Source organism: Mugil cephalus, chromosome 4, assembly GCF_022458985.1.
Source record: "Mugil cephalus isolate CIBA_MC_2020 chromosome 4, CIBA_Mcephalus_1.1, whole genome shotgun sequence".
NCBI classification, from domain to species: domain Eukaryota; kingdom Metazoa; phylum Chordata; class Actinopteri; order Mugiliformes; family Mugilidae; genus Mugil; species Mugil cephalus.
Window position 1 is genome coordinate 17,480,933 of NC_061773.1, and position 26,373 is coordinate 17,507,305.

At 40.3% G+C, this 26,373-nt stretch overlaps 1 protein-coding gene across 2 annotated transcripts in view; it reads left to right on the top strand.

Annotated features, from left to right (window-relative positions):
* The first annotated feature begins 529 nt into the window (after positions 1–529).
* Positions 530–26,373, top strand: part of rspo4 (R-spondin 4) — a 34,359-nt gene continuing 8,515 nt past the window's right edge. Inside the window, exons 1-4 of one of the 2 annotated variants that reach the window (XM_047583434.1) lie at positions 530–1,177; positions 9,473–9,661; positions 10,129–10,266; positions 12,192–12,398. In XM_047583434.1, the coding sequence (XP_047439390.1) occupies positions 1,093–1,177; positions 9,473–9,661; positions 10,129–10,266; positions 12,192–12,398 (619 nt within the window). In that variant the 5' untranslated portion in view covers positions 530–1,092. The remainder of the gene's footprint in view (positions 1,178–9,472; positions 9,662–10,128; positions 10,267–12,191; positions 12,399–26,373) is intronic. The other variant, XM_047583435.1, reaches the window with a different exon arrangement.

The following is a 26,373-nucleotide window of genomic DNA, read 5'->3' on the forward strand; positions in this document are numbered from 1 at the left end:
ACATACACTGTAATTTTTAAGAGATGCTTGAATTTACTCACTGAAAAATGCTTTTAATGCAGACATTGTTAATAGACTCAGACTTGTGTATATATAAACATACTAAGCCTGTAATCAGTACAATCTGGAAGCTGCATGTTTGTTTGTGCATTTTTACCCTTGAGAAGAGGATCAAATGATTCATGCGGCACACTTTAACTCCAGTAACTGTCCAAATAGGAGTGTTTCAGATCAACCATAGTGGCTGACCTCCCTTTTTCCAGCAGGACTTCTTCCTCTCAGACTTCCAAACTACCTGACTGCTTACACAAATTGGCAGGGCAAGTCAAATGCAAAGTCTTGGCAGGTTATGATCAATTTCTAGACTTCCAGCTCTGCTTTTTTGCAGCTGTTTTTCTGTCTTTCAGGGTGGTCAAATTAAGTTTACTGACAATCCACATTTAATAGGATTGGCACAATCATATTAAATAAAACAAAGCTGGCCGGTACAGGCACAGAGGATAAACAAGGATAATAAAAAGAAGAGACTGAACAACAATAAATAGAGTTGGGAGGAGGGGGCTAAAGATCAGGCCAGAAATATGGAAGCACTTAGGCCTGAGAGTGCACCCTTTAAAGGGTTAAAGATGGCTATGGGATAAGTGGAGCTCGTTTATCGCAAATTTGACAGTGGTAGTTAAATGTTGAGTTTTCCCTCCAATCTGCCAGTCTGGGGAGGCAGACGAGGCTCTCTGCTTTCCACACCCCTGATCTCTCCTGTGCTCTTCTTTTTTTTTTTTTTTTTTTTTTTTTGTTTATGGTCGCCTGTCTCCTCATCTCAGTCCTATATCATTAGAAACGGGACAAAGAAAAAGAGGCTTTTCTGTTCTCTCTCCTCAACAATTATCATTTCCATTGCTGTTTTGGACCTGCAAGATTATCTACTTTCTTCTCCATCCGCCCCTTCGTCTTTTAAACCCTGAGTCTCTTTCGTTTTCCTTTCTCGTCTCTCTCTGTGCCTCACTGTGGAGCTAAATATTCAACCTGCCACCCCGGGAGTCCTTGCAGATGTCCACAGCCTGGCGCTGAAGCGGGCGCTTGCCAGCAGCCCAGATGCATTTGCGACTCTTTGCCATTGTGATGTCCTTGTTATGTGAGGTGATCAGGTTGGGGTCCGGTGTCATGCAGAAGCAAACTGGTGAGTACATTCTACTCTTAAAACGAGTGTATCAAAGCAAACTGGAGCCGACCAGATTCTGAATGTAATAAGATGTAAAGCTCCTGGATTATAACAATTAAATGGAATATAACCTTTAAAAAGTCTTTCAGACTATACAGGATGTGTAGTTTGCACTTACCACATGGCAAGTAAGAGAGCAGGTTGTTAAAAAAAAAAGAAAAAAGATTTATGTCAGAAGATTTATGTAATGTTTCCCAGTACAAAATGCATCATTTATAAATGAAACAAATGAAAATAATCATGATATGAGTGATACAGTCAAGACTGAAAAGACAAAGGTTCAGTGTTACGTTTTCAGAGGAAAAACAGACATTGATACAGTGACGGTCGGAAGCGTAAGCGGAATTTTATATTTTGCAGCAAATTTTCCTTGCTCAATCCAGAAAATAAACATTTCACAATGCAGAACATTGTTAAGAAAGGACAATCAGTAAATCTTACTTATTTCCTCCAGTATTTTCTTGGTTTTGTCTCAGAGTACTCAGAGGCGTGTCATGTCAGTCCTTGTTAAGCTCTCTACCAGCAGATGCTCCACAGCGTTCGAGAATTCTCCTCAGATCCAGATTTGTGGCTAATGAGTCTTTATAAAATCCCTTCTGAACAAAGTCCCGACCCCAGCCACGCAGGTATGCCACGACCCTCGCGCTCAACGGCGAGCCTGGCATTTCCTCAGGAATTTAGGACTAATACAAGGGGATCCAGTCTCAATTACACCATCATTTTCGACTTCCGATGTTTCCCCCTCATCTGCCCCCATCAGTCGCCCAGAGGTGAGGCGTCAAGTAATAGCGCAGAGGCTGTGTGAAGCCATCAGGTGTCACTGACTCTCATTCCGGCTAACAGCTTGTGACAGCAAGATTTCGTTCTTTAAAGTGCAGCTTCAAATTAAGTCAAACAGATGAGTGGCAAAGAAAAACGCAACAAAAACAGTCACAAAGTCATAATATCAGAAACAGGCACGCCTCAGAAAACCATGAAATCATAATCCAGTGTTATGTGTTTAATTAACTAGTCATGAATGTATTGAACTTGCATATTTATTTAAAAGGCGTGTGAGGCAACAGAGTCAGTAAATTAAGGCGATTCAAAAAATTTATACATTGAAAGTGTGCATGCTGCAGTGAACAAATATGGATAAAATTGCCTTCGCCTAATAGTGACAAATTGACTATTAAGTCCTGGATTGAGACATTTGACGTTAATGGATTAGAGCAGCTTGAGGTTAGATAGGTTTATAGGTCAGAGGGGTCAAAAGCTAGCAGTGGGAACAGCCGGTTGACCCGCTGTCAGAATTCATCGGTTCACACAGCAATGTTATCGTGCTAGTCTTCCCTTCCCCCTGTCCACCTTTTTTCCTCTCCTTCATTTACACCTCATGTCGTCTCCTCCTGCCGGCCCCCACAGCGCTCCACGCTCTCGGCCTCCGTCGCATCTGGACTTGGTTGCCTTAGCTGTTAAAACACACACGTAAACTCGCACACAAAAGTGAAACGGTTTCAGCGGGAAAGTCGATGCGCAGAGGTCAGGAGGCTGGACCTATTAGCATGTCCATTAGAGCCATTTCTGTTTCTCTACGGTTACTGTAGGTAATGGTCAGCACTCGTGAGAAGATGAAGGGAGAGACAAATAAAAATTTAAAAAATGGATCAAAATTGGAGATAAAATGCATCCTCGCTGTTTTGCCTCTGTGTTTATTCCTCTGAATCCAGAGTAATGTTGAAAACCTCATGCCTCTGTGGCAATGTTAATACATAGCTGAGAATGAATCTTCATTTATTTACATTAACATTAAATAAATAATGAGAAGCGGGAGTCTGTCTTTGAATTAGGTTTTGTAATCCGTTTATTTCTCCTACGAAATGAAAAAAAATCTGTAAATGGGTTGAGCTTGACAGGCTATTTGAGTTTTACAGTATCCAGGACATAACTCTATAGGGTGTGTTTCCAAACAGAAACACTGCGTGGAGAGGGCAGGATCCATTTAGTCCAGTGCATTTATTTGTGTTTATTAGTATGCATGTGTATACCTCCCAAACTAAGTGGACGGTTCATCTTGTGTGCAGATGTGAAGGGTTGTGGAGAGTGACCGTAATCAGGTACAGGTGTTGTTGCTGCTGGGAGAAGGCAGGATATTTTTGAATGTGCTAATGGGTGTGTTTGACGTGGTACATTTTAAACTATGCAGCAGCAGGAGCGCTGGGTGAGCCATTAAATAACATGATACTTTTTGTAATAAAAAATACATTTATTTTAATCACTTAGTTTCACTTAAACTTCACAGTGCTGCACACATTTTCAAGGATGTTCGCTCTTTTATTTAAAGTGCGCACCAGTTTACTTCTGATTTTGCACGCTCTTCCCGAGCTTCACTTCACGTTTCAGCCTCTTACATTTTGGGGCCCAGCAAAATTTTTAACGCTTAGTCCTTGCGCTGGAAGAACAAGTGAAGACAAAAGAACAAAAAGTCTTTATCTGTGATATTGATCTAATAATATTCATTAAAATTCTCTGCACATCTGTATTTTCTGTAACACTGTGTTGTTTCATGTGCATTCTTTTTGGCCCACGAATCCACTGACTCATTTGGTATTCATTGAAGCATACCTGACAGTAATGATATTTTTATTTTAAAGAAAATCATGAAAATCATCAGCAGACAACAATTACATCTCCACATTGTCAAGAAAATCAAATGAACCTAATGAACCTTCTGAAACAACTCAGACAATATATAATGGCACTGATGAGGAAAAATTAAACAGTGATCCAACATGACTGATGATTTTGATTTCACTGAACAGGTCATATTATGGACACTAACAAGGATAAAGAGGGATGGAGGAGAATGAATTTCTTTTCATAACTACAGACAGAGACTAATTTTTCTCAGTTATACTGATTTAAAACTGGATGAAAGTATGTCAACAACAAAGAAAACATTTCACCAAAAGCATATTGGCGAAAGAATCGTTATCGACGTTTGGCATCTAAAACAGGAAAATAAAACCGAAGGCACCAAATGGAATAGTTGAATAGTGTGTGGCAGTACATCTTCAACCCGACGACTATCAGTCGTTAGGACACGCACACATGTCATTAGGGACTGCACAGCTTGTGTTGTTTTAACACGTCACCCCTTCTGGCACGTTCTTTCCTGTTAATGTACACATTATGGTGCATAGTGGAAATTTTGGCTCCATCTACAGAAGCTGTATGCCCCCCACCCCCTTAAAAAAGGATATTCCATCCTAAAACAGAATTCTTCTTATTTCTACCAGTAAGTCAGTGGAGGGTAAACACAGAAAAAAATTTACTCTGACAATAGTTTTCGCACATATCAGCTGTATGTTTGAAAAAACATATTAAGGGTAAAGAATGCTAAAGTACTAAATTCATTTTTAATCTGTTCTCGTTATTTCAAATGTGGATACTAGCAAGTTAAATTGCATGCACCTTAAAAATTTTAATCTAACATTGCGTTATTTGGTGAACACAATGTGCCAGATTCTATGTGGGAATGTATGAGAAAGCAGCATTTTTACACACTTTCACCCTCTCCCTCAGTAAAGCTTCCTATACTAACGTGTCCATTCATGGGAGTTACAATCACATGGGAAATAGTGTTGTTGATTCAGGGGGGGAAAGGCACAGTTAAGTAAATCTTTGCATTGTACAGTACACTAGCATTTCCAATCAATCACATGAAAATATTTCTAAGACTGTGACTTCTCTCTACATTTCCTCACATTTCCTATATTCCCCGCGTTTTGCGATTCAAGTTTTAGGGTGGAGATCCTTTTTAAATGTTAGCATGTTTCTCTAAAACCCCGACAGAGCTTGTTACACCTGGTGCTTGTTAAAAACCCAAGGCAATCCCATGCAAGGTCACAGGTCACCGTTTTACGCTACCTAAACCTGCCGCTCCTCTAAAAGTCCCTTAAGCTTGCAGATCGATAGCATATGTGTAGAGAACTGTTTTTCAGACAATGGGTCGAGACCTCAGTGAGTCCCAAAGCTCAGTGAAATGAGTCTCTGAGTTATGTTGTGGAAATCTGCTCTGTTCTCCTCTGCACTGAAGTCCTCTTTAGTCATCATCATCATATATATATATGTATGTATATATATAAATAACTGCTGAACTGAGGTTACTTGAAAACACAACATATGAGTTCAAAGGTCATTTTTAGTATTCCCTTACCAGCTGCCGGTGTGTGTGCGAGTGTGCATTTTTAGGCTGAATATGTCATAACTGGCCGACAAGGCCTGTCCAGGTTCAAAGGCTCCTTCAGATGTGGGGCAGCTTGTTTTTGTCAGAATTCAGAAGACAAAAGCAGTGAATCAATTGTTATCATTTGCCACCATGTGCTGTCTTTCGTGCAGACCCTGCACTCGTGCCAGTGTTTAATTAAAAGCTGGTTGTTAACATTTGTCTGAAAATCATGATAACGATCCCGTTACCAGCAATGAATCCTGCTACTAGAAATTAATTTAAAAAGCAGTGACAGTTCTGATTGTAATTACCCAGTAAACCAAAACTACTGCATGGGAACATGGGATATCTATTATATCTCACTTAAAACAAATATATTAATTAATAAAAATAAAATAAAAGATGCCAGAAGTTCAGGTGATTTCTACAGGACAAAGGTATAGTTAAAGATGATTCTCTGAAAAAAATATGAAAAATAATGTCATGTCCACGTGATTAAACCTTTTGCAAGCCTTAAAGTTATTTTTTTCAGACACATTGCTGAAGGTATTTTCAGTATTAAACTGTAATGACATTCCCTGAATCAATATTTATATATTTACATACATAAACATATTTGAACTGGGCTGTCAAAATTAAAGTGTTAATGGCGATTAATCCATCATCATGATTAATTAATCTGATTAAAATGTTTTTAACCCATTTGCAGCGCAGAATGACTCCGAACATCTCTGGCAATGCATTTTGGGCACTTTGCTCAAGTAGCGTTGCTGTAGCACATGTGTAAATGGGCACTTGATCCGGTAGTGACACGCAGCAGAACCAACCGATAAAGATGGAAGACGCTAAACAGCACGTTGAAATTTGAGAAAAAAAAAAAACAAACAAAAAAAAAAAACAGACCAGACGACATAAAGTATTATGCACACTCTGCAGGAATTAGTTTTATTTTCACCGAATCACTTCCAGTTTATACCACATTAATGCGAAGCATACGTTAGTCTGGGATTTGGCTAGTACAAACCAAGACTAACAAACCAAGCCAAACCAAACCAAGTCAAAGACAAGCTGGCACTCCTGCAACCACTGTTGTCAGAGGCTGTTTTCAGTTGCAGGCAACGTTGTAAATAAGAAGCAGTCAGCTCTCCTCTCAGACAATGTCAACAAGTCAGTTTGTCTTAGTAGTTGCTGATAGAGGAGTAACAGGGCCACATTATTGTGGATAAATGTTTGTTTAGAAAGAAAAGAGACAAACAGTTGTTAAGTTGTTTCACGTTGTTGTGTTGAAACTGTTGAAGTTATTTAATGAACGCTTTAAGTGCATCCTGTACATTCCTTTTTTTTTGAGCCTTTTCTCATGCAAAATGAAATGCGATTAATATAGATATTAATGAACGCTATTTAATCGTGATTAATCGCAGTTAATCCACAGTGACCCTGTGATTAATCTGATAGAAAATTGTAATCATTTGACAGCACTAATCTGGACATGTAGAAGGACGTCTCATCACCGTATAACAGCAGATGGGTGCAGCACACAAGTGGACTCATATGATGACGTAGTCACAAAATACTGAATGCATTTTGTAATTGTTGGCACGTTTTGAAAGCGGATTAGTATGAAATATTGTAATGAGCACTGTAGCAGAGGGAGCAGTCACAATGAGCTGTTAGATAAAGAACTGCAGCTGACAAGTTGCACACCTCCAACTTCTCAGTGATTAATACTGCTCACTGTGTCGGCTGTTTGCATACTCACAGTGTTCAGCGGAACATCAAATCATAGGTTTTAATAGAGTTATATAAAAGTCCAGTTGTTGTGTCCAATAGTTTTGTTTTGCTGCTCCCATAATTCTGTCATTGGCAGTGTTTCTGCTTTTGATGCTAATTCCAATAATTCCAGGTGTCGTTAAAATTAACCAGGACTGAAATCATCAAGGTTGCTTCTTTGATTAAATCTCAGCTAATGAGAGAGTGACTGGACTCTTTTGTTGCGGCGCAAAACTGGGTTGAGCCTGGAGTTGAGTCCGTGCTGTACTTCTTACAGCAACATTCATCATTTTGCCTTTTGAAGTGAATTTAGCAAATGCCAGTGGAACATGTTGGGGATTTAGTTAAATCTTTGCCAAGGAAAAATTCTGCAGGACTCAAACTGTTGATGGACAAATCGGCTGTGGAGGATTGTTATCTTTAATCCACTTGACGTTGAATAGTCTAATACCTTCCTCCAGTTGCTAAATCAGTTATTTTCAGTCAACCCTTTTTTGAGTTTAATAGATATATGATCTGAGTAACCTAACTGACTGATTAAACTCCTCCTCATCAAGATAAATGAATTTAAATCATTATGTAGGATCTTAGACTCAATGTGAGTCCAGGAACAACCGGTGTCTTATGTTGTTGTACCTGTGGCGTGTTTCTAGGCAACTTTACAACATAAAGTAATTGACACAAGTTTTATTCTGAACTGTTGTGGCTTCTGCTTCTTGAGAAAGTGAAATGTCTGTGATGGATTTCTCCCTGTGAGAGCATTTGTGTGATAAAATGCCAATTCCAGAACAAGGCCTTTGCCCTCTGTTGGACGTTTATGTCGATTCCACAGAACATACTTCTTTTATCAGCTGATGAATTACTTTTTTGTCCCAGAGGCTGTAAGAGAATAAAATAAGTCTGTGTCAATGAGTTGCTATAGTGAAGTGGCTGAGGTCAAGTGCTTGGTAAAAGAGCTCTTCATCGCTGGTTACTGTTGAAGTTGAAGCTGTTAACTGTTTTATCAGGATTCAGCACTAAACATGAAGCTTTTTGCTGTTTGTAATGTCTAAAAAGGACAATTTTAGAATCATGATTTCATATTACAAAAGGAATGTTTGGGTCCAATTTCCTTAAATTTACCTCATTGTATGCATTTGGTGAAATGCATCAAATAAAATAGTCTTCTAAGTGTCTATCAATACAAAAACTCAGCTTCCTAGCGCAAACATTTTTCATTTTACAGAAGCTGCACTGCTAAACATACACACACACACAGTACGTACAAGTATCTACCACGAGCTTAACATGGACAGTGTGTTTTGCATGGATCAGACTGGGATTGTTCAGACTCATGAGCACTCACTCACTGTCATTCACCTCCTCCTCCTCCTCCTCAGCGAATTGACTCTGTTGTTTTTTAATTATTCCATTTCTCCATATCCTTCCTCATCCACGTCAGATTGAAAGCATTCCTACTTTTGTCCGTCTGGTCTTGTCTGTATCTGGGAGTAGTGACTTAACCCTGACATCAGACTGTGACTGTATATTAGACTTTTGAGCATATTTTGTTTACTTGAGTTTACCATAATAACTGTTGTAAATAGAGGCGGATAGCAGACCGACAGACAGTCTGCTGTGAACAGAGAGAGTTAAGTTACTTACAGCTTGTAGCAGCTAGAGAACATCACCCACTAAAATATCACTGGCAAGACATGCGAACAATATCAGAGAGCCACATAAATGGATAAGTGTCTCAGGGAGGCCTTGACAGACCATTGACTTGTACTCAAAGATGAACTCATTTGGATTTGGTGGTCAAACGTCAGTCAGTCTCCATAAAATAGATTTTTGAACTCAGAAAAAAAAAAAAAAACAAATAACATCCCCATTGGTCAAACCACACCTATTGTATTACACTTGTTTATTTCCCTCTTTTTACTACAAAATCAAGAAAATGCATAAAATAAAAGTCACAATATAATGGGTTGAAATAGAGTAGTACTGTATGTGGTCGTAGCTTTGACTTGACTCTCTGTATTTTTCTTCAAAATCAACTTGTACAGTCTGCTCCAGCATTCAAAGTGAAAAATGGGCCACTGTGGCAACATGTGAACGCCTTTCCCGCCCGCAGCACCGACAGATCTTTATTTCAAGGAGCTCAGTGGTGGATTTTTCATTGAGGCCAGAGGATTTGCAGTGTCTCCGTTCCTTCCTCGTCCTAACTCTCATTATCACTCTCAATATCTCCGTACTTTTGTTGGTTTTGACCTCATCTACTCGGTCTCCCGCAGCTCACAAAGAGACATCCGAGGACTGTCGGACCTGTCTGGAGTGCTCCCGTGACAACGGCTGTGTGCGTTGCCCAGAGCGACTCTTCCTGTTCCTGCAGAGAGAGGGGATGTCTCACCATGGAACTTGTCTCCACGCCTGCCCCGCTGGCCATTACGGACAGAGAGGGAAGGACATGAGTCGCTGCATGAGTAAGTTTTTACAAAACTGGTCATTCCACCTGCAAACACCTCTCTGTCTGATTCAATAACAGAAGACCCAATTGTCTTGAGGCCTAAATAAGTGCAACAACACATAGTATACATTCACACAAAGAAGACAGCAATAAGCCCTTAGAAAGAAACTACAGCTGCAAACCAACTCAGCGCTCCTAGAAACTCTCTACCTGAAAGCAGCACATATGACTTAAATATTTTCTGATCGGACCTGCCCTCTGGAGTATGAGAAAATATACAGCCAAACCCTTATATAACTGCATGACTACTCGTCAATCGAGATTTTAAAATGCCGCTACAAAGACTAGTTCATCCATGCAGACCTTCCACCAAATTAGTTTGTAGTTTCCTCCAGGATTCGCAAGCACATTTCCGTTTACAAAAAAGAAAGAAAAGCAGCTGCCTGGATTGTTTGTGATGGATGATGTCCCATCTCGTCTCAGAGTGCCGCTCCGTGGACTGTGAGCAATGTTTCAGCCGGGACTTCTGCACCAAGTGTAAGCCTGGCTTCCAGCTGTACAAAGGAAAGTGTCTGACCCGCTGCCCAGAGGGAACGTTTGCCCACCAGTCAGATTGCATCGGTAAGTCAGACTCCATATTAGGTGTAAATAAGCAGCGCGTGATCTTTATTTAGACCCACCAGCAAGAGACAGCAGTTAATAACAAAGGTTAATCTCTTCTACATGTCTTCCATTTCATGTCTGTTGTGCAGCTAATGGCTGGAATAACAAGGCGGTGGTAGCAAAACAATGAGTTGTTCAAACTAGATCTTCGCGATTCTTTTACTGAATCCATTAAGTGTTTAGTCACTGAAATCGGGTCATGTCGAAAAGATGGAATCTCTGATCTGAAAGATTTTGGGTTCAAGACGTATAAACGTAGCCACTGACCCACGTGGAAAGCAAAAGCATGTGCGCACACAAATGTTGAAATGTCTGTTAGGGTTAAAATACAGGTCCATGTATCTCCAAATCCTGCGTCCAAGTTCACATTCCATATATTCCAAGGTAATAGGCTCAGACAGGACGGAGTGCCAAGTTTTAAACGCCTCTAATGGTATTCTGTTGTAATCACCGTTTCGAGCGCTCTGACCCCAGCCTTCTCCATAATGTAGGTCTGTTCTTCAACGGACACATCAGTGAAACTAATCGGAGAGGTTTAATCAACAGCAGACCAGTTTGTGGAAACCCTTCGCCTTTTATCTGCCTCCTTTGCTCCATGGCCACATCTCTGCAGTATTTCATGTGTGAATGTTTGTGTATTTCATAGGTTGCTGCGGTTTGTGGGTTTTTTTTATTTTTTTATTTTCCTCATCTTTCATCAGCTTGATTTTAGTCAAATAATGTGACTAAACTGCGCCTGCAGCTTTATTTTTCAGGAAATGAGCATGAAACACGGAAACAACACAAACATGGATTGGATCACATGTCTTCAGAGAGGTTTTGATCAAATTAAATACAGCCTAACAGCACATTCACCCTACAAATCCTTTAAGGCGTACTTAAAATACTCATATCTTCACCTGCCTCTGTGAACACTCCATTTCTCAGCTAAATACTTTTTGATGGGGCCAACCTCTCAGGTGCAGCACATGATCCACATTAAATGTCTTCAGAGAAATTTCTGAATTTATCTTCATATTTCCCGGTGTTTCATCCCTCCCTTCTCAGTAAGTGAGATATATAGTTGAACTGACTCGTGGTTTGATGCTCTTCGGTACTCCTCTGCCGTCCACCTGCAACATCTGCAGCTACTGTTGTTTCTTGGCATGGAGATCACATCTGGTTTCCATGGCCGGTGTTAAGGCTTCTGATTGTTGGTACACACCTCGAGCAACTCCAGAAAACATAGCAAATCTCCTCTTTTTAAGTATGACAATGGTAATGGTGATTACCAAGAAATGTTGGCCCGTCTGAGCAAAGTTTTCTGATTTTCCATTGTGGACCTTGTGGAAAAACTTGCAGTGATGGATTTTGTGGGTGACGTCACTCATCAGCAACCGGTGGCTACAAGTGTAATGTCCCATGCATTAATGCTTCAGCTGGCATTCATCTACCTTAAATCATAGCAATGTTGCTGCCAAGGGTCTGAAAAAAACATTAGTCTTCGTATGTCGTTACCACTCCATGGGTAATGGTTGTAATTTATTGTTTTATCTTTATTATCTCAGTCTGCCTAATCTACGAGCACATTTCTTGCAGCGCTCTCAGACCAACAAAGGACATAAAATGCATTTATTTGGAGTTAAAAATACTGACCTCTTCTGACCTCATGGAGTTTTTTTTTATTATTATTTTCATGAGCACCTTGATTCACATGTGGAACTGATTAAGCACTTGGCTTCTACATTTCTGTGTTTGTCCAATATTACCCCATTCAATTTTACAGTTTTGTGAAAAAGCTTTCATTTATTGATTTTTAAAAAACTACAGAAACTTTGAATGCATTTGATGTTTAGATCTCTTTAATCAGCTCGTGCCTTCTGTTCGGTTCTCTTCCCTCTCAGAGGACTGTCCCCTCGCTCCACTGGGAGAATGGAGCGAGTGGAGCGCCTGTCTCCGAAACGGTGTCACCTGCGGTTTCAGGTGGGGGAAGCAGACGAGGACCCGTGGTGGTGACCAGCCCAGGGGGACCCCAGAACAGAAAGCAGCAGTGCTCTGCCCGTCCCATAGCGAGACGCAGAGGTGCAGGATGAAGAAAAAGTGTCCCAAAGGTCAGTAATTACAGAAGCAACCAGTGGGCGCAGTCAGAAGCTGAAAGAATTAGTCGTGGATGATTTTAAAAAACAACAACAGCAGATATCACCTGCATCTAATGAACACAGTATGGGAGGGCCGACCATTTACTTGGGTTTAATTATTACGTTGACGGCCAACATCTGTGGATTCCATGTGGTGTTTGGCCTTGCGTTGTGTGCTGTGCTGACACACTTGTGAACTTTACAATGCCAAGATGGGGAGATTGGACCCTATAAACGATTCCAACATGTGCTACTTCCAATTAACACTTGCAGGCTGACGGTAATGGTTTTCTTCTTTCTGGAAAGTAACTGCAGCGGTGTAGAAGGTGAGGAAAGCATCCTCGCTTCATTTGCCTTTACAGTCACTAAAGTTCTGATGTAATTGTTGTTCGTGATGGTTTTACAGTGGAAACACAGCTAGTTTTGAGAGCAGTGCTGCATACACAAGAAACTAAACATAGGATACCACTCCATGACGTGGAGGGAGGGAGTAATGATCTGTTCACATTAGAGACAAAAGAGCAATAGGGTACAACTCATTTTTTTCAAAGGATGATACACAGTGAAAAACTGTTGCCTGATATTTGTCTGCGAAAATGATCAAAATTGGACGGACTTCAGCTTCTCACTGCTTCAGTGTCAACCAATCATATGCATTTGTTTTAAACGTTAACTTGTAAACGGACAGCGTCATTCAAAAACATGAACGAGCTCTTAAACAGCCACACCTCAACTTGCCACCAGTGTAGGTGGACACTAGGGCCTATAAATGTTATTGCCAACATCTGTCAATATGTAAGTAAGTCCCTCACTTAAATATCTCAGGGTTTACTTAGCTTAAATAGCCCAATCTCCTCATCAGTCAGCTGTGTTTACCTTCTCCTCAGTCTCCCCTGTTCATCCATTGCCGTTAAAAGTTTGGAATTACTCCGAAAAATTATAAATACTCTGAGTGGACATAAATTACGTGCACACATGGGTTTCACAGTATATATGACAGTAGCTGCTATTTTTCTAAGTCTTTAGTCTAGATAACTACCTAGTATAAGTGTAGCATAAGGCTTGGTTAACTTTATTAAGGTTTAGATTCTATATATTTTTAGTGGTATAGATTCTCTGTTGGAAACTATAAACAAACATAGGACTCCTTTGCTAACATTTCTGATTCATCCATGCACCTGGACATCCCCCCTCTGTTGTGCCATCATATTGTCAGTGCACCCTTTGGACGGACTTCTGTAATAGTTGAGGTCTTGATCATTGTTGCACAGTTGGAGCACCAGCTGCTGTTGTGATTGTTGTGTTGGAATCAGTGCTGTACATATCACACAAGCACAAATCAGTGTTTCTAGTGTCAGCGTAAGGCAGCGCGAGGAGACAAAATGATGTGATCGAGGTGACAGGGAGAGATGGAAAAAGCACTAAAACGCTTGAGAAACAGCTAGTGTAACAAGATTTGGTGTTACAAATCAAGGACACCAGAGCCAAGGCAGAATCTCTTCCTCTCCGATATTGATCATTATTATTATTTTGTTAGTTTTCTTTTGTTGAGAGGAGTAATCTTGGGGAAACCTTCAAGCTCAGTTTCATTGTAGGAACCAAAAAAAAGTTACAGATGGAAGAGAAGAGCATTAAAGTTAAGGTAATGGACAGTCTAGGTCAACCTGCTCCCCGTGGTTAAAAAAGGACTTCTGTATATAGGCTGCTCCACTTGTGATCTTAAAATATCACACCTCCTCCGCAGACCTTCCTGTTTATTGGTAGCTTCCATCTTAGTATATCCAACCTAGCAAAAATATAGGTGTGATCATGCAGGGTGTAGTGCTTATTGTGTGTTTTGAGTTTTTAAAAGTCCAAAGGAACCTGCAAAAAGGCTGCAATTGGAACAAAAAAAAATGATGTTATTTTAAATGAATGATGAACATATTCACATATTCATATAGACACCCAAACCATTCAAATCCAAACTTTCCCTCCAAATCCAAGTCACCCTTTTATTGTTTCATATCATCTCCCTCTTACGCAGACAGCACAGGAAGCTGTGAAACATTTTAATGGTGCAGAGGAATGCACAATACTGTTTTCGAACCCGACCGTCGTTTCTGTGTAAAGCTGTAAATATCGACTTGTTTTTCAGTGTGTGTCCGTGTGCATGTTTGTGCACTCTCCGCAATGGAAGGCATGTCATTTGAAGTAATTATCATTATCATTGTCAGATCGTCTGTCTGATGGCATTAACAGAGGAAGAAATCAGATCCTGGCACAGGGATTGGTCCCGTGGACCTAATAGCACACATCTGGGATAAAAGAGTGCCATGGCATCTCCCTGACATTCCTCTGTTGTTTGAGATTAGGCAGCTCTAGTCTTCTAATTCCCACTCTTGCTGTCTTATTGTTTTCAGATGATGATGAAGGACATTGGTCTTGTCTCTCATCCACAATCTCTCCTATTATTTCCAGTGTCTCTTCACCAGTGGCAGCACACTGTCAAGAAGTTGTTTTCATGGGAACTTACCAAAATCTGACACGGGCAGTTTAGATATTACACTGTCAGGGAATGCCTTGGCTACACAAATATCTTTCCATTCGTGTTTATCTTATCTTATCTACACTACAAGCTTGGTTTTTGGAGGATCTCCGTCAACAAGCTCACCCGTTCAAAGGTAAAGTTCTAGTGGTTGCAGGTGGTGTTTTCCTGGTACTTTTCAGAAATGTGTATTTTCCTTCTGGATTTCTTTTAGAGAAGCGCTCTTGTGTGTGGAAGGTTGGGGCTTTCGTTTCTTTAGTAGAAAGATAAACCTCGGCTGGTCCAGCGAAAACACGGCTTTTATCTCTTTGGCATGAGGCATCATTTAGCAAGCTATCCTGGATAAACTATAGGTTACGTAAGAGTCTGCATTTGCTTTGAGCTAAATGAGAGCTCACTTTACTTGTGCATGCTTGTGTACCAGACTATGTTAATTAGCACTGAACACAAAGCAACGCTGAGGTTAATGGGAGAGTTTAGCAGGTATTTGGTCATAAATCTAAGCACTTCAAAGTAAAATGTTTGCCCAGCAGCACTAGATGAAAAGTTACAAGTCATCCTTATGGAGACATGTATATCTAAACTGCACATGATGGCAGGTAGAGACAGTTAACTCTGAAGACAATAAGTCATTACAATTTAATAATTAATCATTCATGAGACTGTCCAACACTGTATTTAAAATTATGATTTGACAAACATTTGGATGTATCAGTTATAAGAAAAAAATATTAGAAAGAAATCCTCACTGTCAGACACACTACATGTATCTAGCATCCCATGCTAACAAATATTTTACCAAACTGTTCTATTAAAACGCTGAAAAACAAAACAAGAACACATAACTAGAAGGACACTACATCTGGGTGGAGCAGCTCCTCCAGATTCTCAGAGGCGGTAGTAGGCCCCTTTCAGACGTTAGCATTAAAATACGATCTGTGCAGTTGGCTCACAAGTGGCCAGGTTTAAATATGTATCACACCTGGCATCAAAATGAATGTCCATATGCATCCCACTTGCACTTTGGATCAAATCTCAGTTTCACCCAGTTTGGGCCACTGTGGTATATTCATTAGGATATAAACAGTTATTTATTGCGTGCATGTCAAAACTTAGGGAAAGGGTGGATGTTTTGGAAGAAGCTCTCATTGACTAAATAAATATTATTTATTTCTCTACCCTGAGCTGAAAAATACAAATTTGTTATTTAGATAGTTATCAGGTATTAAGCAAAACGCTGCTAACCAACACGACAGATGTTGATGCAAGATGTGAATGTTGGCGTGGAATTCTTTCTGAGAACCAGTGATATTACCGGTTCCTGGGAAAACAACTCATTTTGGAACCCCAGAGATACAGAGAAAAACAAACTGTTTGTTGCTGATGCTTTATGTATGCATATATCACATCTCATTTGGAGAAATAGAGATTAACAGGGATGAATAAATAGAGGCTGAGGGGCTGACACTTCCATTGTCTGAGCGCAAACTTCATACGATACTCATGCAAAGACAGTGCGGACCGCTCCAGCAGTTTGTTTTTGTTTTTCTTTTAACAAAGACTTCACACAAGGGCGTCTGGCATCAATAGCTAATTACTGTCAAATGCTTAACCATAATGTTACTGTAAAATGATCAGTTCTGTATCCACAGACAGTGGAGCACTCAGAGCTTCTCACGCTGAGGAGAGTCTTCATCCGTCAATACCCAAAAGTCTGAAGGTTTAGGTTAGATTAGAAACATTTAATGGACCAACAAGTAAAATGAGTATTCTTTCAAAAAAAGTAATGTCAGAAAGACTTTTTGCTTTTCGGTCAACTTCAGATACCCTGGTTTCACACCTACTGAGGAGTGGATTGAGTTTAAGCGATAATCAAGCTGTTTTTTGTTGGTTTTTTTTTCTGTCTGAGGTTAGGTATCAACTCATAAACAAAGTAACTAAAACATGATGGTAAGAGCCCAAAGATTTTTTTTTTTTTTTTAAATTCAGTTGAGTACACCACAAATCACTTGGCCGTACATTTAGCCAGCATAGCAGGAAAAAAAATAACAAATCACAAACTGTGTAATTATATATATTCTGTCCACATGTTGATAACTCAAACAGCCCTTTGGTTTGCGCATGTATTTGTAAAATGACTTTGTGGCTACAAACACATGTTCGGCATTAGTGTGAAAGCTTATTAAGTTGTATTTATGGTGGTGATAATCTCCCGTAGTCAGACTGATTTACTAAGCTTGCCTTAAAAAAAAAAAAAAAAAAGGAGAGAGGAGCAGTGGAGCTCTTATTTGGAACATAATGCATTTCCCCTGCTATAAAATGGAAAGAGGCTGCATAGCTGGTGTTTAATGATGCAGCGCAACACAAATGTAAAGTGTAAGGAAATAGATGTATCTATGGTGGAAGTCCAGCGGCATGCATCTGTCTTGCATCTCACAACACACTAAAACAACTGTGGCTCAACACAGCTTTTCATCATTACTTCATAACTGTGGCGGTTTATTGCTCGTTTTTTGTTATAGATATGTAAAACAGAAATGGTTATAAGTAACAATTCAAGACTCAAGTATCTCGTGGCTTTTTGCATAATTATTATTTTTGCCCTTGGAACACAAAAAAAGATATATTTATATATTTTTTTTTTTACAAATGATACAGCTTGGGAAAGATTATTAATGCAGCCATATTTCAGTTCATTGACACAGCTTTAAGCAGTACAAATCAAGCACAGGCTTGGTACAGTCCCAAATCACACTCAAGGTCCTGCATGCTACAGCTAGCTAGCCAAGAACAAGTTCAACTTACAATGCAAGGTTGAAAATAACACAATAACAAGGTCTGCCGTAGGGGGGTACAGACTGGTTGACTTGTCAGTTTGTTGATTTCACTCATGTACCGTGACGCTTTAAGCGTCATGTCGACTTGTCACTGATTACATGACAGTAAGAACGTGGACGTCTCCAAGATGACAGGTGAGGAGCACATGTGTGGAAATACTTCACTATAGATGAAGCCCATACTACCATGACATGCTAAATATGTAAGTCAGTCCTGAAATACAATGAAAGTATTACTACATTGCACACTCATCTAGCTAGCAGAGGAATGCTCCAAATCCTCTCGACGGGAGTCAATCAACAACTTCACCAAATGCATACACGCAGGAGAAGGCTTAAGGGAAATATTGCATTTTTTAAACTGGCTGCACTATCCCATCTTCCAACAAGCTGTGGAGTACTATGAAATGCTATTGATGGTAGCAGTCGGTTATTATACAGGCTATACCTATCTGCAGCACACAGTATGTAGCACATGAGCTGAATAGTCAAGAATATAGATTTTATTGTTGCACAGCATTAGTTCTACTGTGGCTTGTGACGTCATCAGCAACTCGTTGGAGTTGATTTTGACTTTCATCACTTAATAGCACCCCCTGGTTTGATCTAATTCGGATGCCAGTGTTTGTATTCAGCTCTAACTGGTTAATGGTCCATGGTACTAACAATAAATTAATGTTTTTCAGTCTGAAGTTTCAGATTACTACATAGGGTTCTAATTTTAGCTGGGCTTCATGAATGGTAATGGGGAATCAATAGTTATCTTGTTTTTATTCAAGTATCTTTGTGACTATTTACTGGATTGGTATGAAATTTGGTGCAGACATTCTCACTTTCCAGACGAGGAATCGTATTTCCTTTTGGTCCAAGCAAACTTGTAAATAAATATTCTTCTGTGTAAAGCTATGTCACATCATGCAAATGAAAAGTTGAGATCAAGAAGCATCTGCATGTGCAAGCACAGAAACTCCGCCAGGTCAGCTGATTCTAGTCTGATGAATCCAATGCACCAAGAGGCATTCCCTTGAACCCTGGTTTGACTCAGGCAGTTTTGCTTTAAAAATTATAAAGGATATAAACATCATTTTTTTTTTTTTTTACAGGATACCTGAACTGTATTCCAGAAACATTCAAAGAACCATTTTGTTCGTGTGTCTGATGTTAACAAGTGACACTTTCTGGAACAGTTCCATCGCCAATGAATAGGGACCACGTGTGACTTTAAAGGCGAGGAGGGGGGGAATCCAGTGATTTTATCCAGATCATTTTTTATGGGGATATGAGGTCATTTTCTGGGGCTGTATAACCACACAATTCAGCTCATTTAGGTGTAAAGGCACAAACAAAGCGTAGCCTGGGGCGTCATGGTATTTGTCTAGAACGGCTGTGATGAGAGCGTTCAAATCCTTTGTGTCCTGTCACTCCATGTTTCATACCCCCGTCACTCAAATAAAAGTCAAAATGTGACAGTTATCTAATTCTGCGCTGATTATTGTTTTCCTCGCCCTCAATGTGGCCACAGCAACTTTACAAAGTGAAAGTGAAGATTACATCAACATGGTCAATACAATTTGTGTAATTGGTGCAGCTGCCTGTGGAGATTTTTAATGCTTGTAGACTGCGCCATTAAGCACACATCTTGGAGTCGGTATGGATTACTGTACTTTTAGAAATGTTATGTGAAGGGTTTGAAAATTTTCAGCGTGGCATCGGCGTGTAATACTACACAGTAGGCATGATCCGCAGCTTATCCCTGCATTAATGGCCAGTTATGATACCATGCAGGTGAGTCACATACAGGTTGTCTAGAAAAAAAGGAACAGAATTAACTGTAATGTATGAGGCATTCGTCTTAGATTTTAAAGTTATGGTTGTAAAATGCATGGATATGCTTAAAATAAGAACTCATTCAGCTTTTAGAGACGTGGCAGCATCTGTAAAGGTATCTGTGGGTCGGTGTCGAGCCAGGTTTCGCCATCTGCAATGGTACAATGAGTCCTGCTTCCTTTCAGATGTATTGTGCTAAATTTTCAGCCGTCAGTCGAAAAACATCTGAGCACTGAACCGATTTAATGAAACCAACAGTGTGTCAAATTGAGACACAATGAAGTGTTTTCTCAAGTTTTTTTTTTTTTTTTTTTTTTTCAATAGTGCTCCGTCAATACATCTGTGCACTCCCTGAAAAAGGTTGTGAGACTACTGCAAGACAGAAGGCACCTTTATCGTAGTTATTTAAAGAAACTCGCATTGGGCTTTCATGGCATTTCACTGTTTCTGACTCTCTTCGCAGACAAAGGAAAGTTTTTGCTTTATTATATGCGACTGGATTCCTTTGCAAAGAACAAACTTATACCCACCCAGCAGTCAGATGAATATCCCTCCTCCCCCACCTCCCCTGCAACAGAAATGGAGTTATTGAGTCTACAGAGAAACTGCTACTTTAATATGTGGTCTGTACTGTACTCACTGTCCCTCTCTTCCAACACATGGATCTGGGTAGAGCTTAGAGTGTAACCCAACAAAGACAGCGAGCTCAAGTACATTTTCCCAAGTATCACATGTATTACATTAATGCATAGCGATCACAGTGCAGACATTGCCTCGGGGCAACTAAACCCTGGACAACAGGTACTGATTAGAAAATGAGCTTGCTGCACACTGTGTCTTTTTCACTTGTGCTTCTTCTTCATGTCTTTAATGTATTTCAGAGGCAGAGCTGAGTGAAGAAAGCATAATTTGATTTTTTTTAATCTTTTTTTCCCCTGGTTGGTTCTTTCAGAGAATTGCCGTCAAAGTTGTGGCTAGAGATGAGGATAGTTTGTTGGCTTCCAGACATTTCTCTGAGGTTTTGTGTCAGTGTGACTGATTCGGTTAGGCTTCAGTCATTCAGTCCAACGTACTTTTCTAACATTTTTATCAGATCATCGAGAATGTGGATATTCAGTGTGCTCCAGAGGTGGTCCTTCCATTCAGCGAATGAATCAAAGATGCCCCAATCTTCTGCTTTTATGAGTATTTCACAACTAGCCAACGATATCTGCCTCCCTCATAAAGAGCCCTCATTAAGAAATGTTTTTTCCTGCTTTTTAAATGAGAACAGGTGTATTGCTTGCTCTAATAACAGAGACGACGTGCTCTTGCTGCACCTGATGTACTTTTACTCAAGTCTTTGTTATATTTTTGTCTGGGCTGATAAACAGACGCGTGCTATGCAGCCATTATGTCCCATTACAGGACTATTGGATGTCCCGTCAGTGTGTGAACATATCTTGGGTGTATATTTGTGGCAGCTGTGGCTCAAAGGATAGAGAGTGGGGTTGTTGCTGTTTACTGCCGAGTTGGTAGTTTGATCTCTGAGTAAGAGGTTTCTGAGTAAGATGCTAAACCTCACTATGCTTCCTGTGGTCAACACGTTGTGTGGCAGCTGCAACAATTTACTATAGGACAGGGAAAATAAATTATTATCACCACATCAACTTGCTGTATGCCTATTCTAAACCAGGGGTCTTCAGCGCTTTTCAGGCCAAGGAGCCTCAAACCTATGGAGAGATTAAATAGGGATCCCCTACTTACTATATGTGTTCTATATTTAACTAGGCCTGGTGCTTATGATATACATTATTATCATTTTGCATTCAATATTAAGCTATTCACATAACACACAGGTGCAACAGTACCATCATGACGTATTCCCATCTGAGAGGATTCATTGGAGGTTAGGCCCAGAGAAGAGTTTCTACAAGGGTGGAAAATGATTTCTGTTTTAACTCAAACTTGTGCAGCTTATACAATTAAAAACAGACAGAAATACATGCGTCTTATGTCCTGTTCAACCCGTGAACCAATTTAGGGATGTCCTGAGCCCTGATTAAGTTTTTTTTTACCCCCAGATCTAAGACAGATTTTTAATATCCATGGCGGATCCGAGGGTGCAGCCGTGGCATGAGTGTACTCAGCGTATTCTGTTGTTTTGTTGGTAGTACTGAATACTGGTCACCTACTACCACCTCACAAAACATCCACATTGCATAATTTAAAAATTCCTGTCTGACTGACTTCATTTTCCAGAGTGAAGTTCTTACACACATCAGACACAACTAGTTGCATGACGTTGGTTCTTCTTCTACGTTTTTTTTAAGCTAGCTAGCGAAGAGGAAGAAGACATTTTGACGCTACAGGGATGTGGTTTTAGTTTATGGCAGACCAAAATAAATTAATACAAAAGATCAGGATCGGCTGAAGCCTGATACAGATCATATCATTTTAGAAATGCTTGGATCGGCCTGATAATGATCTCCCTAAACCAAAATACCGACATCACAAACAATAGGAAAAAATCAACTGTTCTGTTGGGAAGCATTCCACTTCCAATAGTTCCAGCTGGAATCCTTTGGTCACAGGGAAAGCAAGAAAGCTGTACATGTGGCTAGGATAACATCTTCATACTGTATGGCTGCCTGTTCTGTCTGCGTCACAGTCATGCGAGTTAACATTTAAACTTAACAGGTGTGTAATTGAAATTAACATCAAGGCCAAGTTGGGCGATGGAACGTCGACAAGTTTCACGGCTCAAGTGATCCATTCGAAGATAGTTTTTGTAATTGTTCTTGCTGCCATTGCTCCACTCTACAGTGCATTTGCCACTGTTCATGAGAACATGTGTCTGTGTAAGACCTAAGAGTTGGTTTTGCTGTTCCCAGGATATGTGTGAGCCCACATGGCTCCATGCTGCTTCTAACTTCACACTGATTTATCCTCCGCTATGGCGATGTACAGTGCTTCTTTTTTTTCTTCCACCGCAACATATGGTTCTGAGTGTAACACTGTGTTGAGCAAGGAGTCAGTACAGGCTCAAGAGGATAACACCAGCATTTTTGGAAAATCCTCTTACTTTTCATCTTTGCTTAGTAAACTTTTAGCCCCTTCAGAGTTGTAGACACATCTCACTGGGATATTATTTTTGATTTAAATGGTCAGTTCACATTTTCTCACATACCACTGTATCTGGGTATGAAGAGCACAACGGAGGAGGGAAAAATAAAAGCAAAGCAAAACAAGTCTTTACACCAAAATGGCAGTATATTGTTTGTCACTGCTTTCCAGAACTAAACTTCTAACAATGATTTACCTTTTGTTGATTTGGTGTATTATTATCTTGTGATTAAAAAAGAAACCTTTAGGTTTTGACCAAATTGTGAATGGAGTCTCAAAAAATCTCATACCCAGTGTCTTTTCACAGAAAACTGGTGTTGAGGATAAAAAGATGCCAAAGTGGACACTTTAGATGACAGTAATGGCATGACTATACAAACAGCATTCATATTGATTTAGTTACCACGAGTTACTGAAACATTTGGTGAAATCAAATCAGAAAAACAACAGTATAACTCAGGGCTATGTTTAATAGTGAAAGTAAGAGGATTTCCAACAGTGTGAAGGGAACTCGATGGACTGGGACTAAACAGCTGTGAAGCCTTAAGAAAACCACCAATGAGGCTAACTGGGGGGGAAAAAGGCTTCAATTTGCTGGGGAAAAAGAAGATAAAGACTGGACTCTGGAGCAATGGAAGGAGGTCATGTGGCCCGATGAGTCCAGATTTTCCAAAGTGATGGGGCATCAGGGTACGAAGAGAGACAGATGAAGTGATGAACCCATCATGCCTAGTGTCTACTGTACAAGCCTGTGGGGGCAGTCCTATGATCTGGGGTTGCTACAGTTGCTCAGGTCTAGATTCAGCAACATTATGTCCAAAGAATGAGGTCAGCTGACTGCCTGACTATACTGAATGACCTGGTTATTCCATCAATGATTTTTTTCTTCCCTGATATCGCCATTGATGACAAGGCCAGAATTCATGGGCCTTAAATTGTGAAAGTGGTTCAGGGAGCATGAGGCATCATTTTCACACATGGATTGGTCACCAGAGAGACCAACCCTGAACCCCATTGAGAATCTTTGGGATGTGGTGGAGAAGGTTTGGTGCAGTGGTCAGACTCTCCCATCATTGATACAAGATCTTGGTGAAAAAGTAATGCATCACTTGATGGAAATAAATCTTGATATCCAGTCCACAATCATCTTCAACAAACATGCATATAACTAGAGTTCACTATTGTTTTAGTTATGTCCCCAGAGTTGGGCAAATGGAGGAAGGGGTTAATAATACAATGTAGCCAGGAATAAAAAATGAAGGGAAAGCAAACAGAGGCCCAGTGTTCTTTAGTGGTACGTGTTAAACAAAAATAACCTAATAACAGTGGAACACTTATCCAGCCAAGGCCTCATTCACACAAATCAAACTAAAACACAAGGCTAAAAGAAAACTAGAAAAGGACGCTGTCCAAAGTCAATTTCAGCGGAAGCCAGATATGATGCAACAAACTGATGCTGATGCTTGTTTCTGCGTGACATGCTACAAAACAACAGTGGAGTCACTTTTATTCAGTTCTCCAATGACACTGTGATTTTACCATTTACCATTACCATTTCTGAACAGACAGCGACGTAACATCCATGGGCCCTTGAGCAACAGCTCAACCGTAACTCGCAGTAGCCGACTACGCTTGACCACTTTGCAACTTTTGTCACTCGTAGTGTAAACATAATATATTTCAACTCTTTGTTTTTATGCCTCCTCTTTTTATGGTGGCAACAGGTCGACTTCATCACCTGTAGCATCATGGTGCGAGATAGCACCTGGAAAACAGAGGAAAATGGAGTAGCAATCTTCATCAACTGTCTCACGATACGAAACTTCTCCACCAGTGCTTCACGTACAGTCATTCTTGTATAAAGACATCTTCTCTGACATTCACTATTCTCATGAAATATCTTTTATTACAAAGAAACAACCAAGCGTGCTCATAAATGTAAATGTACTATTCTTTAAGTGGGGATATTCAAATGTTTTGGCTTGTTGTGTACAGGTCAGCGCTATGCTGGCAACACATGTAAGACTTGTCTGTTTTCATTGTTTAAACAGAAAAGTGGACAATGCGGACAAACCTTCCAAAAATCTGAGTGTATCCACTAAGGAGTTTTCTGATGTGGTCGTCCATTTAGTGTCATGGTTTTTGAGCTGAATAGAATTCAATAGAACAGTCACCAGGACAAAATTTGTACTTCTTTGTGTGTACATGCACAACGGATGAGGGTACGTTTATGTGTGTGTATGTGTGTGTGTGTGTGTGTGTGTGTGTGTGTGTGTGTGTGTGTGTGTGTGTGTGTGTGTGTGTGTGTGGGTGCATGTGTAGTCTGCCTGTGGTTATGTTGTTATGTGATGAGCAGGGCAGTTTTCCAGGACTGTGCTTGATTCAGTTAAGATGGTTGAGGGAGGGTTCACTCCTTTTGACATGCCAGCTACAGCGCATCTGGTTCACTGTCTGCATTTTTGGTTTTGAGTATGTTTTTGTGAGTGAGAAAAACTGAGGAGGAAAAACACCTACTGTAGCGAACCTATTGCATAGTTATTAAAGTTGGCTATTATGTGGTGAATGTCGAGTCGGTGTCGACTACTTAATGATGTCACACTTAAAAACACAGCAGAGAGTAATGCTTTGCAACAATAAAATATATATTCACCAGCCACTTTATTAGGTACACCTTGCTAGTAAAAGCTAGTGAAAACTATTCATGGCATTGTCAGCTGCACATCTATGACATCTATGTGTTCCACCACATCCCAAAGGTGCTCTATTGGATTGAAATCTGGTGACTGTGGAGGCCGTTGGAGTACAGTGAACTCATTGTCATGTTCAAGAAACCAGTCTGACATGATATGAGCTTCGTGTCATGGTGCATTGTCCTACTGGAAGTAGCCATCAGAAGATGGGTACACTGTGGTCATAAAGGTATGGACATGGTCAGCAACAATACTCAGGTAGGCTGTGGCATTTAAACCATGCTCTGTTTGTACTAAGGGGCCCAAAGTGTGACAAAGAAATATCCCCCACACCATTACACCACCACCACCAGCCTGAACCGTTGAGACAAGGCAGAATGGATCCATGCTTTCATGTTGTTTACGCCAAATTCTGACCCTGCCATCCCAATGTCACAGCTGAAATCGAGACTCGTCAGACCAGGCAATGTTTTTACAATCTTCTATTGTCCAATTTTGGTGAGCCCATGCCAACTGTAGTCTCAGTTTCCTGTTCTTAGCTGACAGTAGTGGCACCAGATGTGGTCTTCTGCTGCTGTAGCCCATCTTCTTCAAGGTTGTTGTGCATTCAGAGATGGTATTCTGCATTCCTTGGTTGTAACAAATGGTTATTTGAGTTTCTGTTGCATTTCTATCATTTCCAACCAGTCTGCCCATTCTCCTCTGACGTCTCACATCAACAAGGCATTTTCGTCCACACAGCTGCCGCCCCCTATATATTTTCTCTTTTTTGGACCATTCTCTGTAAACCCTAGAGATGGTTGTGTGTGAAAATCCCAGCGGATCAGCAGTTTCTGAAATACTCAGGCCAGCCCATCTAGCACCAACAACCATACCACGTTCAAAGTCACTTAAATCCCCTTTCTTCTCCATTTTGATGCTCGGTTTGAAATTTAGCAAGTTGTCTTGATCACCTCTACATG